The sequence below is a fragment of the Coregonus lavaretus genome (assembly GCF_964263955.1).
Source record: "Coregonus lavaretus genome assembly, chromosome: 25".
In the NCBI taxonomy this organism is placed as follows: domain Eukaryota; kingdom Metazoa; phylum Chordata; class Actinopteri; order Salmoniformes; family Salmonidae; genus Coregonus; species Coregonus lavaretus.
Genome location: NC_140012.1, coordinates 23841064 through 23859571, shown reverse-complemented (window position 1 = coordinate 23859571; position 18508 = coordinate 23841064). Strand labels below are relative to the sequence as shown.

Below are 18508 nucleotides of genomic sequence, written 5' to 3'. Positions count from 1 at the left end.
ATCACATTTTCAGCAGCATAACAAGACCATCTCTAGTCTGCTCCTCTGACCTCAGTCCCAATAATCCGTCATGACATTTCTCCTCTCCACATTTTATTTTTTAAGGAGTCATGGCACGGCATGATAAAAAAATAACGGCAGCCGCTTGCTCATGTTGCAGAAGTACAGGAAATGCAGAAGAGGTTTGGGAGGCAAGGGTTAAAAAATATGCCCAGATGACACCAAAAAATGAAGACCCAACCAAAATAGCCAAGGTAACTGCATACAAATAATGGCCCATATTCAGTCAGTGTGTCAAAGTCAAACCGCTGATCCCGGATCAGTTTTTAAGATCATAAATAATATTGTATGGACAGGTGGGGACCTGATACAAGATCAGCACGCAGATGCTTTGTGAATACGGAACAGTTTGCCTTTTTCTATAGACTTTGATCGTTTTTGATGCTGTATGTATCAATATATGATCATATTTATTTTAGATTTTTAGTTTGAGACTGGTGAGGATTCCTTCAGTCAGAAGTTACATGTTGAAAAGATGCAGGTGGAGTGCCAAAAAAGGGACCGAACATAAGTTCCCTACAAGACAAAATGAAAAGGACTGAAAAAGAGAGAACATTTTATGAAACAAGGCACCAAGGACATCTTAAAACAGTATCCAGCACTCCGTTTGTCAGCCATTGTAAGTAGACAAAAAGTCTGATAGAAAGAAATTGTAAAAAACACAACTAATGTAACATAGCCAAGTATAGTCATCTGAATCCAAGATATATTGATGATGCATTATAAACAAATTTACTCAGATTTCCTCCGAGATGAGATGTGGACCGATGGATGTGGACAGAAACATTCTGTCCGGATTTGGCGCAATGGCCGACAAAATCATTGCAGAAATGGAGAGGAGGGGTATGGCTGTGGAGTTGCTGAATCTCTACAAGACTGCACTTCTCTCACACATGGAGGAGGCTCACAAAGTTTTTTTTAAATCAATGTTACTGCATGTAAAATGTACCCTTAAAAGAATGCATCCGTTCTAATTCTATTGATTCTAATGCATCCTTTTTATTACACACCCACCAATTTAAGGTCTGAAGATCACTGCAGCCATTTTGCTCCTCCCCTACCTCTTCAAAGAAGATCCAAGTGGGCTGTATGTCACAGACAGGGTATGTATTTCCCAGAAGAGAAATAAATAAATGCATAGTTAGTAATACTGTAATGTGTACTGTGCTCAGTTGTTAATTTACTGTTTGAAATATGACTTGAGTAATCTTAATTTAAATTTGTTTTACTTCTTACAGTGTGTAAAGTTCCCATCACCTACCATAAGAATAGAGGGGAATCCCTTTGCGGATGAGAGCCAGGGGACATCTCCATGGGATTGGGAGTGGCAATGAGGGTCCATTTCCTTTTTAATATTGAGTATGCAGCATCAGTGAAAAGCACTGCTGGTCATTCAGAAATGTGTTCTGGGAATTGATGAGGGGGATAAATTACCAACAAATGTTGTACGAATGGCAAACTTTTTGCTGTAGAGAGCGATAAGGGAGATTTCTGTAACTTTTAAAGTCAATAAAATGAATTTGTGAATTCACAAGTTTGCCACTCAATGTTATTTGTATTATTATTGTTAATATTATTATTATTATTATTCATAATATAATACATGGGACATAAGGTTCCTATAGGAACCTTAACGCCCTAAAAGGTTCCTCAGGGAAAAGGTTCCTGGAAGCACCTTTAGGGGTTCCGCTGGTGTTGCAATCTGAGGAACCCCTAAAGGTGCCTCCAGGAACCTTTTCTTTTTAGAGTGTGTAATTAAACAGTTTTTTGGGGGGAGGGGGGATGTTTCTTTGGGACAATCAGGTGACATCCTGACAACTGATACACAGAAATATTCTTACAACGTTCCCATGAAACGTGTCTAGAAAATGTATATCTTATATTCTGAGAACATGGCAACCATGTTCTGTGTATATTTAGTGTGATGTTGATGGAATATTATCCTAACCCACAGAAAACTGGACACATGAATGTTCTTGCAACATTCCCATGAAAAGTGTCTAGAGAATGTAAACTCAGCAAAAAAAGAAACGTCCTCTCACTGTCAACTGCGTTTATTTTCAGCAAACTTAACATGTGTAAATATTTGTATGAACATAACAAAATTCAACAACTGAGACATAAACTGAACAAGTTCCACAGACATGTGACTAACAGAAATGGAATAATGTGTCCCTGAACAAAGGGGGAGTCAAAATAAATCAAAAGTAACAGTCAATATCTGGTGTGGCCACCAGCTGCATTAAGTACTGCAGTGAATCTCCTCCTCATGGACTGCACCAGATTTGCCAGTTCTTGCTGTGAGATGTTACCCCACTCTTCCACCAAGGCACCTGCAAGTTCCCAGACATTTCTGGGGGGAATGGCCCTAGCCCTCACCCTCCGATCCAACAGGTTCCAGACGTGCTCAATGGGATTGAGATCCGGGCTCTTCGCTGGCCATGGCAGAACACTGACATTCCTGTCTTGCAGGAAATCACGCACAGAACGAGCAGTATGGCTGGTGGCATTGTCATGCTGGAGGGTCATGTCAGGATGAGCCTGCAGGAAGGGTAGCACATGAGGGAGGAAGATGTCTTCCCTGTAACGCACAGCATTGAGATTGCCTGCAATTACAACAAGCTCAGTCCGATGATGCTGTGACACACCGCCCCAGACCACGACTCGTCAGGTGAAGAGCACTTTTTGCCAGTTCTGTCTGGTCCAGCGACGGTGGGTTTGTGCCTATAGACGACGTTGTTGCCGGTGATGTCTGGTGAGGACCTGACTTACAACATGCCTACAAGCCCTCAGTCCAGCCTCTCTCAGCCTATTGCAGACAGTCTGAGCACTGATGGAGGGATTGTGCGTTCCTGGTGTAACTCGGGCAGTTGTTGTTGCCATCCTGTACCTGTCTCGCAGGTGTGATGTTCGGATGTACCAATCCTGTGCAGGTGTTGTTACGTGGTCTGCCACTGTGAGGACGATCAGCTGTCCGTCCTGTCTCCCTGTAGCGCTGTCTTAGGCGTCTCACAGTACGGACATTGCAATTTATTGCCCTGGCCACATCTGCAGTCCTCATGCCTCCTTGCAGCATGCCTAAGGCACGTTCACGCAGATGAGCAGGGACCCTGGGCATCTTTCTTTGGTGTTTTTCAGAGTCAGTAGAAAGGCCTCTTTAGTGTCCTAAGTTTTCATAACTGTGACCTTAATTGCCTACCGTCTGTAAGCTGTTAGTGTCTTAACGATCGTTCCACAGGTGCATGTTCATTAATTGTGGTCCTCTGTAGCTCAGCTGGTAGAGCACAGCGCTTGTAACGCCAGGGTAGTGGGTTCGTTCCCCGGGACCACCCATACACAAAAAAAAATATGTATGCACGCATGACTGTAAGTCGCTTTGGATAAAAGCGTCTGCTAAATGGCTTATTATTATTTATGGTTCATTGAACAAGCATGGGAAACAGTGTTTAAACCCTTTACAATGAAGATCTGTGAAGTTATTTGGATTTTTACAAATTATCTTTGAAAGACAGGGTCCTGAAAAAGGGACGTTTCTTTTTTTGCTGAGTTTATATCTTATGTTCTGAGAACATGGCAACCATGTTCTGTGTATGTTTGGTAGGACGTTGATGATATAGTCAGCTAACCCTCTGAAAACTGGACACATGAATGTTCTTGCAACGTTCCCATGAAACGTGTAAAGAACATTCATATCTTAAATTCTGAGAACAGGGTAACCACATTCTGGGTAAGTTCTATTTGATATTAAGGGAATGGTCCCTTGAAAACATTCCTTGCACATCACAGGAACATTCCTATGAAAACGTTGGCTAGTGACCTAATAAGACTCTTAAGGGAACGTTCTCTAAAGTTGTGGGAACATTTGTTTTTAACTGGGTGTAACCACCTATGCAACTACAAAGTCTACAAATGCATGAATGACTTCCAGTAATGAAATTGTGGACAATTAAAAGTATGCTTCCTGTAGGCTACTGTGCTGGTACAACCAGAGGCCTGAATCCCTCCCAAACACTATTGGTCATTTTTCCTTCCATTTGGACATTATGAAGTCATCTGATCATATTATACACATACTTGTTTACTCAGTCACAGAACACACAAATGCCTGGCTATTGCCAAAAGGTGAGAACTCATCATTGTTATCAGCTCATCTCGTTGTAGATCATTGTGTCTGGCTATGACTTTATTTCCCACGCCCCCATTACCTGCAGAAACACAGCTCATGCATCAATATGACAAGTCAAGAGGACAGACCATTGGATTTAACGTTACTTAGTTCTTCTGTCTTAACTTTTGTGTGTGCCTTGTTCGTTCATGCATAAGTCCGTGTGTGTGCGTCAGAACATTGTTATCGTACACCTGGGGCACGATGTCCTTATCTATTAGGTTAAATGCATAATAGCAGGTTTAAAGTCTGATTACTGACCACCAGTATATCTCATCAGCTGTTTCTGTTGTGCTCTTTGTGTGTATTTATTTTTTCATTAAAATGTTTGTTGGCTTGGAGGATAGATTACACAGAAGCAAAGTTGACATCCTTGTAAAAAAATGAAAGATTTAGATCTATACCGTGTTTTCAACCGAAGCTGTGTCATCACGGCTTATCTATCTTGGGTTTACAGTGCAAAAAGGTGGAACGGCCCATATACTGCATGATGCAAAACATCTATATGGTCAGGGTTAACCATTACTTCACCCCAAAGTTAGAGGTTGACACACCTCCACACAGTTCACCTGTTTAGTGAAGTACTGTGTTGTGTGTGTGTGTGCCTTCGAGTTTCTCCAAAATTGGTTGAGGATTACTTGTCCTTGTCTGCCCTCTAATGGACTATCGATGTTGCATACCGTTCTAATAAGCAATTTCTGAAGCCATATTTGAACTGCTAATAACCTATTTTTGACCACAGGTTAATTTATTAATGAAAATAATCAACACATTTTCACACAGGTATGTGAATAATACAGTCGTAACTTTTTATCCTAATGACAACACGCTAGTCACAGTGATTCGACAGAAAAAGTGATCTTGAACACAATGAAACTTCAAACAGTTTCCTAACATAAGAAAACAGACAGTACTATATATATGTTAGTCACAAATAAAACATGGTATTAACAATGCATAGAAACCTAATTATGTTTACAAGGTCACTGCATGATGAAAGTACTTGACTATTGACAACAGTGCATGTTCATATCTTGTCTATTAGTATGGATAACATGTGTTTTAATGATAAAAAAAAGGGGGTTTGAACCTCATAGTAATCATCAATAACTGTTACAAAGATTAATAAATGGTCATTGGTCAACATTAGACTGAAGGAGTAGGCGTTACCAGGGCAGTATCATCAGAGTGAATTGTGCGATGGGTTAGACTAGGCATATATTGGCATTAAAACACACATTTATAATAATATCAACAATATCTACCTCACCTGTCATAACGAAAAAATAAATAAATAAATAAATCAAAAGTATTAATAAAAACATAATTTAGGAAGGTTTGTTGTCCTTTGTTTCAGTATTCCCTACAGCAGTGTCTTATTAAACTTACTAGACTTCTGCTATCTTAAATAATCTTAAATAAACCATCAACCTTTAATCCAACTTAACCTTGACCCTTTTCTTAACTTAAATAATTAACTTTTCCTCATTCACATTCCAACTGAAACCTACTTAATGCCATCTTAAGACTTATATTACCACATTCCAACCCCCAGGTTACACCTTTACATAATCACTCCTTCCACTGCTCCCTGTGCTTGTTTACTTCCTCCTTCCTCCCCCTTTACCTCTCCTCTCTAGGCTCCTTCCCACCTTCCCTCCCAACCCCCACTCTTCCCAACACTGCCTCTTTCCAGGTGGAGGTCTAGGAGCTGATGATCTGTCCAGACCAGGTCTCATGCTTGGTTCCTGGGGCCAAGTGGGTGATGACAACCTCCATTGCCTGGATCTTCTGGTTCTTGGGGGGGATGGAACAGACTTTGTACGTGACCTCGTCACCTTCCATCGGCACGTATTCTCCATCGATACTAAAAAGGGAGAGGGGGAGAAAATTATTATGAGAGAATCCAGGCCTCTCTAGGACATTAAAGTCTATAAATATATGATAAAGCAATAAGGTGGATTGTGATTATAAAATATGATATTAGGTACAACGCATATTGGCATAACACTTCTCAGTCCCAAAGTGTGTTGTAGATTATTATTTAATCTTAATGCTTCAGAATCACTCACTCAGAGATGTGTACAAATATGTCCTCTCCACCGTTGGAGGGCTTTATAAAGCCATGACCCTGGGACCTGTAGAAGGTCTTACACACACCTTTATACACTGGGCCTGATCTGGCCCGCACCGTACTGAGAAAGACACACAGGAGAGAAACAAACAACATTAACCCATGCAAGCTATTCTCAGGGCTTGCATCCAAAATGGCTCCCTAGTCCCTGATAGTGACCAGAGCCTCATAGATCACACTCAAGGCTATGTACAAACACACACACACTCACTCACTCTACCACCACAGATTATTCCTACTCACGCTGAGTATGTGCGGGTGCGTTTGGTGGGCAGAGGGCTGGGCAGCTCGCCTGGCATCAGGGGGGGTTTCCTTTCCCTCTCCCACACCCGACTTCCCTCCCTGAGGAAGGGGAAGGACAGGGAGAGAGGGGTGCGTGGGGAGCTCAGCGGCCGTGGGGGATCGGAAGGGGACGAGGGGTCTGAATCAGCCATCTCTGTGGGGCTCCCCCTGGGGGTGTGGAGCTCTGTGGGAGAAGCTGCCTCAGCCTCGGGTGGGTCACAGCTGGGGAGACAGACCTAGACTGCCTGCATGATAAGGGTGATGGGTGGTGTGTCTGTGGTGGTGGTGGTTCAGGATGCGTCTGGAAGGCGGGATAATGGCGGAGCTTGGTGGTTTCCTGGAGAGAGCGAGAGAAGAAAGTAAGAAAGAAATAAACTCAGCAAAACAATAAAGTCCCTTTTTCAAGACCCTGTCTTTCAAAGATAATTTGTAAAAATGTCCCATGCTTGTTCAATGAACCATAAACAATTAATGAACATGCACCTGTGGAACGATCGTTAAGACACTAACAGCTTACAGACGGTAGGCAATTAAGGTCACAGTTATGAAAACTTAGGACACTAAAGAGGCCTTTCTACTGACTCTGAAAAACACCAAAAGAAAGATGCCCAGGGTCCCTGCTCATCTGCGTGAACGTGCCTTAGGCATGCTGCAAGGAGGCATGAGGACTGCAGATGTGGCCAGGGCAATAAATTGTTGTTGCCATCCTGTACCTGTCCGTACTGTGAGACGCCTAAGACAGCGCTACAGGGAGACAGGACGGACAGCTGATCGTCCTCGCAGTGGCAGACCACGTGTAACAACACCTGCACAGGATCGGTACATCCGAACATCACACCTGCGGGACAGGTACAGGATGGCAACAACAACTGCCCGAGTTACACCAGGAACGCACAATCCCTCCATCAGTGCTCAGACTGTCCGCAATAGACTGAGAGAGGCTGGACTGAGGGCTTGTAGGCCTGTTGTAAGGCAGGTCCTCACCAGACATCACCGGCAACAACGTTGCCTATGGGCACAAACCCACCGTCGCTGGACCAGACAGGACTGGCAAAAAGTGCTCTTCACCTGACGAGTCGCGGTTTTGTCTCACCAGGGGTGATGGTCGGATTCGCGTTTATCGTTGAAGGAATGAGCGTTACACCGAGGCCTGTACTCTGGAGCGGGATCGATTTGGAGGTGGAGGGTCCGTTATGGTCTGGGGCGGTGTGTCACAGCATCATTGGACTGAGCTTGTTGTCATTGCAGGCAATCTCAACGCTGTGCGTTACAGTGAAGACATCCTCCTCCCTCATGTGGTACCCTTCCTGCAGGCTCATCCTGACATGACCCTCCAGCATGACAATGCCACCAGCCATACTGCTCATTCTGTGTGTGATTTCCTGCAAGACAGGAATGTCAGTGTTCTGCCATGGCCAGCGAAGAGCCCGGATCCCAATCCCATTGAGCACGTCTGGGACCTGTTGGATCGGAGGGTGAAGGCTAGGGCCATTCCCCCCAGAAATTTCTGGGAACTTGCAGGTGCCTTGGTGAAAGAGTGGGGTAACATCTCACAGCAAGAACTTGCAAAACTGGTGCAGTCCACGAGGAGGAGATGCACTGCAGTACTTAATGCAGCTGGTGGCTACAGCAGATACTGACTGTTACTTTTGATTTTGACCCCCCCTTTGTTCAGGGACACATTATTCAATTTCTGTTAGTCACATGTCTGTGGAACTTGTTCAGTTTATGTCTCAGTTGTTGAATCCTGTTATGTTCATACAAATATTTACACATTAAGTTTGCTGAAAATAAACGCAGTTGACAGTGAGAGGACGTTTCTTTTTTTTCTCAGTTTAGAGAGAGAAATATATGAATAAATCCGAAAGACTGCAAAACAATAACAAGTGGGACAACAACACAATAAGACGCTCAGTGAAATAACAATAAGAAAGTCAGTGTTGGGGAGTAGTGAACTAGGCCACATGTAGTTCAACTAGTAATATAACTACATTTTGCAGAAGCTTGGTGGGAGTTGAAATACATTAAATCTTGGTATTGTTTTCAATAGTTAATTACTTTTCTGCCATGTACCGGTGTAGCTAACTACCACAGGAGGTTGGTGGCACCTTAATTGGGGAGGACGGGCTCATGGTAATGGCTGGAGCGGAATTAGTGGAATGGTATCAAATACATCAAAACACATGGTTTCCATGTGTTTGATGCCATTCCATTTACTCCGTTCCAACCATTATTATGAGCCGTCCTCCCCTCAGCAGCCTCCACTGTAATAGTAACTACTGGAACCAGTGGTGGAAAAAGTAGTCTATTGTCGTGCTTGAGTAAAAGTAAAGCTACCTTAATAGAAAATGACTCAAGTAAAAGTGAAAGTCACCCAGTAAAATACTTATTGAGTAAAGTCTATCTGGTTTTAAATATACTTAAGTACAGTGGTGGAAAAAGTACTCATACTTGACTAAAAGTAAAAAGTTTCATACTTGAGTAAAAAGTAAAAGCTATACATCAAATTCCTTATATTAAGCAAACCAGATGGCACAATTTTCTTTTTTCTTTACGGATAGACAGGGGCACACTCCAACACTCAGACATAATTTACAAAAACGCAGTATTTGTGTTTAGTGAGTCCGCCAGATCAGAGGCAGTAGGGATGACAACGCATTATATTGATATACAGTGCATTCAGAAAGTATTCAGACCCCTTCACTTTTTCCCAAAACATTTTACGTTACAGCCTTATTCTAAAATGGATAAAATTCATTTTTTTCCAATCAATCTACACACAATACCCCATAATTACAAAGCAAAAATAGTTTTTTTTGCCAATGTATTAAAAATAAAAAAACGAAATACCTTATTTACATATGTATTAAGACCCTTTGCTATGAGACTCGAAATTGAGCTCAGGTGCATCCTGTTTCCATTGATCATCCTTGAGATGTTTCTACAACTTGATTGGAGTCCACCTGTGGTAAATTCAATTGATTGGACATGATTTGGAAAGGCACACACCTGTCTATATAAGGTCCCACAGTTGACAGTTCATGTCAGAGGAATTGTCCGTAGAGCTCAGAGACAGGATTGTGTCAAGGCACAGATCTGGGGAAGGGTACCAAAACATTTCTGCAGCATTGAAGGTCCCCAAGAACACAGTGGCCTCCATCATTCTTAAATGGAAGAATATTGGAATCACTAAGACTCTTCCTAGAGCTGGCCGCCCGGCCAAACTGAGCAATCAGGGGAGAAGGGCCTTGGTCAGGGAGGTGACCAAGAACCCGATGGTCACGCTGACAGAGCTCCAGAGTTCCTCTGTGGAGATGGGAGAAACTTCCAGAAGGACAACCATCTCTGCAGCACTCCACCAGTCAGGCCTTTATGGTAGAGTGGCCAGACGGAAGCCACTCCTCAGTAAAAGGCACATGACAGCCCGCTTGGAGTTTGCCAAAAGGCACCTAAAGGAATCTCAGACCATGACAAACAAGATTCTCTGATTTGATGAAACGAAGATTGAACTCTTTGGCCTGAATGCCAAGCGTCACATCTGGAGGAAACCAGGCACTGCTCATTACATGGCCAATACCATCCCTGTGGGGATGTTTTTCAGCGGCAGGGACTGAGACTATTCAGGATCGAGGGAAAGATGAACGGAGCAAAGTACAAAGATCCTTGATGAAAACCTGCCCCAGAGCGCTCAGGACCTCAGACTGGGGCGAAGGTTCACCTTCCAACAGGACAACGACCCTGAGCATACAGCCAAGACATCGCAGGAGTGGCTTCGGGACAAGTCTCTGAATTTCCTTGAGTGGCCCAGCCAGAGCCCGGACTTGAACCCAATTTAACATCTCTGGAGAGACCTGAAAATAGCCGTACAGCGACGCTCCCCATCCAACCTGACAGAGCTTGAGAGGATCTGCAGAGAAGAATGGGAGAAACTCCACAAATACAGGTGTGCCAAGCTTGTAGTGTCATACCAAAGAAGACTCAAGGCTGTAATCGCTGCCAACGGTGCTTCAACGAAGTACTGAGTAAAGGGTCTGAATACTTATGTAAATGTGAATCCGTTTTTTTATTTCTTTTTTATACATTTTCAAAACAAATTCTAAACCTGTTTTTGCTTTGTCATTATGGGATATTGTGTGTAGATTGATGAGGGAAACAATGTAATCAATTTTAGAATAAGGCTGTAACTTAACAAAATTTGGAAAAAGTGAAGGGGTCTGAATACTTTATGAATGCACTGTATGCATGAATTGGACCATATTGCTGTCCTGCCTGAGCATATGAAACGTAACGAGCACTTTTGGGTGTCGGAAAAATGTATCAGAGTAAAAAGTACATAAAAGGTACATAAAAGACATACCCCAAGAGTGGAGTAAAAGTAAAAGTTGTCAAAAATGTAATAGTAAAGTACAGATACCCAAAAAAACTACTTACAGTGCCTTCAGAAAGTCAAGCCTAAATAAGTTCAGGAGTAGAAATGTGCTTAACAAGTCACATAATGAGTTGCATGGACTGTGTGCAATAATAGCATTTAACATGATTTTTTTTATGACTACCTCATCTCTCTACCCCACATACAGATAATTGTAAGGTCCCTCAGTCGAGGGATTCAACCACAAAGACCAGGGAGGTTTTCCAATGCCTGGCAAAGAAGGGAACATATTGGTAAATGGGTCAAAATAAAAAAGCAGACATTAAATATCCCTTTGAGCATGGTGAAGTTATTAATTACACCCAGTCACTACAAAGACACAGGCGTCCATCCTAACTCATTTGCAGGGAGGAAGGAAACCGCTCAGGGATTTCACCATGAGGCTAATCGTGACTTTAAAACAGTTAGAGTTTAATGGCTGTGATAGGAGAAAACTAAGGATGGATCAACAACATTGTAGTTACTCCACAATACTAACCTAATTGACAGAGTGAAAAGAAGGAAGCCTGTACAAAATAAAAAATATTCCAAAACATGCATCCTATTTGCAACAAGGCACTAAAGTAATACTGCAAAAAATGTGGCAAAGCAATTCACTTTTTGTCCTGAATACAAAGTGTTTGATGTTTGGGGCAAATCCAATAAAACAAATTACTCTCCATATTTTCAAACATAGTGGTGGCTGCATCATGTTATCATTAAGGACTGGGGAGTTTTTCAAGATAAAAAAAGAAAGTGAATGGAGGCTGGAGGTAAACACAGACAAAACCCTAGAGGAATACCTGGTCAGTCTGCTTTCCACCAGACACTGGGAGATGAATTCACCTTTCAGCAGGACAATAACCTAAAACAAGGCCAAATCTACATCGGAGTAGCTTACCAAGAAGACAGTGAATGTTCCTGAGTGGCCGAGTTACAGTTTTGACTTAAATCTACTTGAAAATCTGTGGCAAGACCTGAAAATGGTTGTCTTGCAATGATTAACAACCAATTTGACCGAGCTTGAAGAATTTTGAAAAGAACAATGGGCAAATGTTGCACAATCCAGGTGTGGAAAGCTCTTAGAGACTTACCCAGAAAGACTAACAGCTGTAATCGCTGCCAAAGGTGCTTCTACAAAGTATTGACTCAGGGGTGTGAATACTTATGTAAATTAAATAGTTCTGTATTTAATTTTCAATAAATGTGCTACAATTTCTAAAAACAAGTTTTCACTTTGTCATTATGGGGTATTGTGTGTAGATGGGCGAGGGAAAAAACTAAGACATTTTGGATTCAGGATGTAACAAAACAAAATGTTGAATAAGTCAAGAGTTATGAATACTTTCTGAAGGCACTGTAAGTAATAATTTCAAGTATGTTTTACTTAAGTACTTTACACCACTGACTGGAACTACACACAACTGTTTTTGCAAAAATAAAATAAAATATGGGTGAAATAGGCAAGAATTTCCTTTCTTTTTCTGCCTCAGACCTGCCTAATTTTCACTTGAATTATAGTTCTTTTTTAATAGACTAAATTACACATTCTGTCAACATCTGACTCCAGAGTGATATGTTCTTGCAATTTGTAGTCTTTGACATTTCAAATTTAGATATGATAATTTTGTACAAAGTAGTTTGGATGTAGTGAACTGTTTTTTTCAAAGTAACTTTAGTTAAGTAAACAATATTTTTCTTAAGTGTACCTTAACTTCTTCCAGTTTTGAAGTAATTGGTAGCTTGGTAAACTATATTTTCAGAGTAGCTTCCCCAACACTGAAGAAAGTGATTTGGTTTAAAGCACCAGCACTGATGTCACTGGCTTTGAAAACATCCCAAGACTGTCTATATAATCCAGCAATGCCGAGCAGAGCCTTAGCTCAGATATTTAATACATTATTATCATATTACACCCCCCCCACCCAAACTGAGGCAGTGCAACCAGCAGATAACTTTGACTGAAAAAGCCCTAGACAATATTCAATTATTTTGCCATTGAGAGAATCATTGTCATTTTGAGACCTATTACAATAGCCCTCCCCTCTTAGAGACTGCATACTGATGTATTTCTATGCAGTGTTGGGGAGTAGTGAACTACATGTGGTTCAACTAGTAATTAAACTACATTTTGCAGTAGCTTGGTGGTAGTTCAACTAAATTCAAATCTTGGTAGTGTTTTCAGTAGTTAATTATTTTTTTTGCCATGTAGCAGTAACTTAATACTGGAACTACCCCGTGTAGCTCAGTTGGTAGAGCATGGTGTTTGCAACGCCAGGGTTGTGGGTTTGATTCCCACGGGAGGCCAGTATGAAAAAATTTATGCACTCACTAACTGTAAGCCGCTCTGGATAAGAGCGTCTGCTAAATGACTCAAATGTAAAAAAAAAAACTACAGAATAAAATATGGTGAAGTAGGCAAGAATTTTCTTTTTTGGTATCAGACCTTAATTCTCATTTGAAACATATACAGTGCCTTGCAAAAGTATTAATCCCCCTTGGCGTTTTTCCTATTTTGTTGCATTACAACCTGGATTTCATGTAATGGACATACACAAAATAGTCCAAATTGGTGAAATGAAAAAGTGAAATGAAAAAAATAAACTTGTTTAAAAAAATTATACAAAATAAATAACGGAAAAGTGGTACGTGCATATGTATTCACCCCCTTTGCTACGAAGCCCCTAAATAAGATCTGGTGCAACCAATTACCTTCAGAAGTCACATAATTAGTTAAATAAAGTCCACCTGTGTGCAATCTAAGTGTCACATGATCTCAGTATATATACACCTGTTCTGAAAGGCCCCAGTCTGCAACACCACTAAGCAAGGGGCACCACCAAGCAAGCGGCACCACGAAGACCAAGGAGCTCTCCAAACAGGTCAGGGACAAAGTTGTGGAGAAGTACAGATCAGGGTTGGGTTATAAAAAAATATCTGAAAATTTGAACATCCCACGGAGCACCATTAAATCCATTATTAAAAAATGGAAAGAATATGGCACCACAACAAACCTGCCAAGAGAGGGCTGCCCACCAAAACTCGCGGACCAGGCAAGGAGGGCATTAATCAGAGAGGCAACAAAGAGAACAAAGATAACTCTGAAGGAGCTGCAAAGCTCCACAGCGGAGATTGGAGTATCTGTCCATAGGACCACTTTAAGCCAGACACTCCACAGAGCTTTACGGAAGAGTGAACAGAAAAAAGCCATTGCTTAAAGAAAAAAATAAGCAAACACATTCGGTGTTTGCAAAAAGGCGGGAGACTCCCCAAACATATGGAAGAAGGTACTCTGGTCAGATGAGACTAAAATTGATATTTCTGGCCATCAAGGAAAACGCTATGTCTGGCGCAAACCCAACACCTCTCATCACCCCGAGAACACCATCTGTTTTTCAATCGGTAAGGACTGGGAAACTGGTCAGAATTGAAGGAATGATGGATGGCGCTAAATACAGGTAAATTCTTGAGGGAAACCTGTTTCAGTCTTCCAGAGATTTGAGGTTCACCTTCCAGCAGAACAATGACCCTAAGCATACTGCTAAAGCAACACTTGTGTGGTTTAAGGGGAACATTTAAATGTCTTGGAATGGCCTAGTCAAAGCCAAGACCTCAATCCAATTGAGAATCTGTGGTATGACTTAAAGATTGCTCTACACCAGCGGAACCCATCCAACTTGAAGGAGCTGGAGCAGTTTTGCCTTGAAGAATGGGCAAAAATCCCAGTGGCTAGATGTGCCAAGCTTATAGAGACATACCCCAAGAGACTTGCAGCTGTAATTGCTGCAAAAGGTGGCTCTACAAAGTATTGACTTTGGGGGGGGAATAGTTATGCACGCTCAAGTTCAGTTTTTTTGTCTTATTTGTTGTTTGTTTCACACAAGGAAATATTTTGCATCTTCAAAGTGGTAGGCATGTTGTGTAAATCAAATGATACAAACCCCCAAAAAGTCCATTTTAATTCCAGGTTGTAAGGCAACAAAATAGGAAAAATGCCAAGGGGGTGAATACTTTCGCAAGCCACTGTATTTTTTGTGTTTTAATAGGCTTAATTGCACATTCTGTGAACATCTGACTCCAGAGTGATCTGTTCTTGCTAGTGCTGAGCGATTAACCGAAATTGTGTTAATTTTTTCCGACATCGGTTCAATTACTTGAATTCCATTTAGTTTGTTTTTTTGTGAGCCCAAAGCACTGTTTCTCTAGAAAAATTAAATAAATCACGAGAGAAATCAAGTCAAGAACTATGTGGGACGCTGGGCTGAAGGGAGTTGTAGTTTTCATTAAGCAAATATTCAACCTAGTTCAGCACAGAAACGTGGCAATTATCTACAATGCCCATAATCCGTTGTGCTGGTTCTTTCCGGCTCCGACAGAGATGGAAACACTTTTATGCTTGCTATGTTAGGTTAGATACACACCGACTGCATGAGAGAGGAATGTACACAACACAAGGAGGTGAGGGATAGAGACAGTTCGTGAAAGTAGGCCTATGCCTTATCTACTTTGAAGAACTAGTAAAATGACTGTCAGACAGCTCTGCAGCATACTTAGGCAGACTAGCCTAGCTAAATAGGATGATGTCTACCCAATGTGGACTTGACAGAGACAATGGAATATTTACAACATTTTGGCAATTGAATGTTCACTATTTTAGGCTTTGGAATTTATTTAAAAAGCATATTTTTTTACTTTTTCAAAGTAGCTTTGGTTAAGTAAACTATATTTTTATTAAGGGTAGCTTAACTTCTTTCAGTGTGAAATAATTGGTAGTTTGGTAAACTATGATATCAGAGTAGCTTCACCAACACTGTTTCTATGTAAAAGATAAATGAGTGAAATGTGTGGGACTGCATCCCTAGGGCTGCTCTCTCTCTATGTGACAATTGGCACCATCTAAATATAGCTGCCTGCATGGTGGAGTAGAGCAGAGTCTGCCCTTTATTGACTGGAGGGTCAGGGTGGAGACAGGGTGGCGACCAGGGTTTAGGGAGGAGGGTTCAGGGCGGTAGGGAACCGTAATGATCCAATAAAGAGGAATAGGCACTCTTTATTCTTTATTGGTAAGAGGCAGTGTAATCTCTTATCCCAAAACTAATTTAAGAGAAAGGGATTAATAAAATGTCCCCCATCCATGTGTCAAAGAAAGGTGGCAGGTTTTATCCTGATGACAACATCACAGAGGCTGGTGGAATGTTGACTTGATGGTGAGTACACCACAGGAGGTTGGTGGCACCTTAATTGGGGAGAACGGGCTCGAGCTCATGGCTGGAGCGGCATCAGTGGAATGGTATCAACTACATCAAACACATGGTTTCTATGTGTTTGATGCCATTCCATTCGCTCGGTTCCAGCCATTATTATGAGCCGTCCTCCCCTCAGCAGCCCCCACTGGTTTACACACATCTGTTGTCACAGAAAAAAATATGGTTTGAAAACTAGTATGAACTATTGGCTATTACATACATTGACAACAAGTCCTTTAATCTAACAATACAGTTAATCCATCTTATGTGTCTCATTTGATATATACCGCTTGTAAAAGTAGTGAGTGACTGTAAACCTATTAAAGAGATAATGGGATTATTATAGGCTGTAAAATTATATTTGCCTAGTTTTGGAGCAGTGTAAACACCAGGGCGGCCGGGCTCCTTCAACTAGACAAAGGCTGTCTCAACTCGCCCTGCACTTCCCAAAATCTGCAGGGCACTGTGGCTGCTTGTCCTCAGCATTATCAGCATGTGAGACACGTAAATATTCAGTAGGCTACACACAGACAGTCACACTCACGACGCTGCTCTTTTTTGGCGGCCTTTGTCTAATCCCTTTTAACTTTAAATACCCTTAGTTGTCTAATTGCGATTTAACATGTGGTGTCTTGACTCTCACTCACTCCCCAAATCAAACCTACTGGCATCTTGATTCCAGAACATTCTTATGTGAACCAGCTGAGACAACAGGAGAATACATCGATCGCTCAAAATAAGGTAGAAACTGCACGAGACTAAACAGTTTAAAGGCTAGGCTACTCATCACACAATACATATTTATCCAAATAAGTTTACATAGAATATAAAAATGTCACCTGGATGGTGGTAGCTAAGTTGTTCAAAAATAGCTCCTATAAGAAAATATTTATAGCCTAAAGCGCACTATCAAAATGTAGGCTAGCCGCTATTGATAAATCGAGCTCTTACCTTAAAATGTTAAGCTGTTTTCGGTCAAATGTGTTGATGTCTTGACTATTAACTGTTATATAACGATAATTATATAATGAAATATCAATAAAAATACACAGATGTGGAGAGAATACCTATCGGCTGTTATGTGGATTCGCTGCACAAGCTGGTCTATCTGGGGAAAGGGAAAAGAACAGAGAGAAGGGCGGGGGTACTAGTGATGCGAACGATTCGTTCTTTTTGAACGACTCTTTTTACTGACTCGAGAGTCATGATTCGTTTTTCCGTGGGACTCGTTCAGTTTAGTAGTTCGTTTGGAATGGTGGCAGCAATGTTTTCTATAGCAAGATTAATTCGCGCTCCTCCGGCTCAGCCAATTGTACACCGCAATTCGGGGCGTTTCTTGATATGGGCTTCCTTGATTATCAGGTAACGCCCCTTGATGCCCGCCATTTGTCAGTCCATTAATATCAAGAAACGCCCATTGGTGCCTGCCATTGGTCGGTCGATTGATACCTGCCATTGGTCAGTTCAATCTGTTTGTATCAAGGAGCCTTCCGTAAATCTTATGTGTCATGTGCTGAAAACAACTGGTGTAGACTTTACCTTGAAATGCTTGCTTATGAGCCCTTACATTTTAGTCATTTAGCAGAGGCTCTTATCCAGAGCGACTTACAGTTAGTGAGTGCATACCATCTTTTTTTGTTGTCATAATGGCCCCCCGTGGGAATCGAACCCACAACCCTGGCGTTGCAAACGCCATGCTCTACCAACTGAGCTACAGAGTTTAAAAATGATACAAATAAAATAGTAACACGAGAAATAAAATACAGAAGAATGGAGCTACAGTACATACAGGGAGTACCAGTACCAGATCACTGTGCAGAGGTATGAGGTATTTGAGGTAGATATGTACATGAAGGCAGGGTAAAGGGACTAGGCATCGGGATATATAATAACAAGGTGAACCTTTGCCCCAGTCTGAGGTGCTGTGCGCTCATCAAGGATCTCTCTGTACTTTGCTCTGTTCATATTTGCCTCGATCCTGACTACATTTACATTTACATCATTTAGCAGGCGCTCTTAACCAGAGTGACTTACAAATTGGTGCATTCAACTTATTATTTTTTGTGGGGGGGGGGGGGGGGGGTAGAATGATTACTTTATACTATTACAGGTATTCCTTAAAGAGGTAGAGTTTCAAGTGTCTCCGGAAGGTGGTCAGTGACTCCGCTGTCCTGGTGTCATGGGGGAGCTTGTTCCACCATTGGGGTGCCAGA

The 18508-nt window shown here is 41.7% G+C and overlaps 1 protein-coding gene across 1 annotated transcript; it reads right to left on the bottom strand.

The window, feature by feature from the left end:
• Nucleotides 1–4937: 4937 nt before the first annotated feature.
• Nucleotides 4938–17416, bottom strand: LOC311100368 (cold shock domain-containing protein C2-like). Its single transcript, XM_084141263.1, has 4 exons — nt 17247–17416; nt 6603–6978; nt 6298–6420; nt 4938–6092 (listed from the first exon to the last, which is right to left on the bottom strand). Exons 2-4 carry the CDS (start codon nt 6791–6793, stop codon nt 5930–5932), a joined length of 477 nt encoding a protein of 158 aa, XP_083997389.1. The 5' UTR covers nt 6794–6978; nt 17247–17416; the 3' UTR covers nt 4938–5929.
• Nucleotides 17417–18508: the final 1092 nt, after the last annotated feature.

Excerpts from the sequence above, each read along its gene's own strand:
- LOC311100368 (XM_084141263.1), bottom strand. The coding sequence starts at position 6,793 with ATGGCTGATTCAGACCCCTCGTCCCCTTCCGATCCCCCACGGCCGCTG. Across the intron at positions 6,421-6,602 it reads CGCACCCGCACATACTCAGC|TACGGTGCGGGCCAGATCAG; the intron begins GTGAGTAGGAAT and ends TGTCTTTCTCAG. Across the intron at positions 6,093-6,297 it reads ATATTTGTACACATCTCTGA|TATCGATGGAGAATACGTGC; the intron begins GTGAGTGATTCT and ends CTCCCTTTTTAG.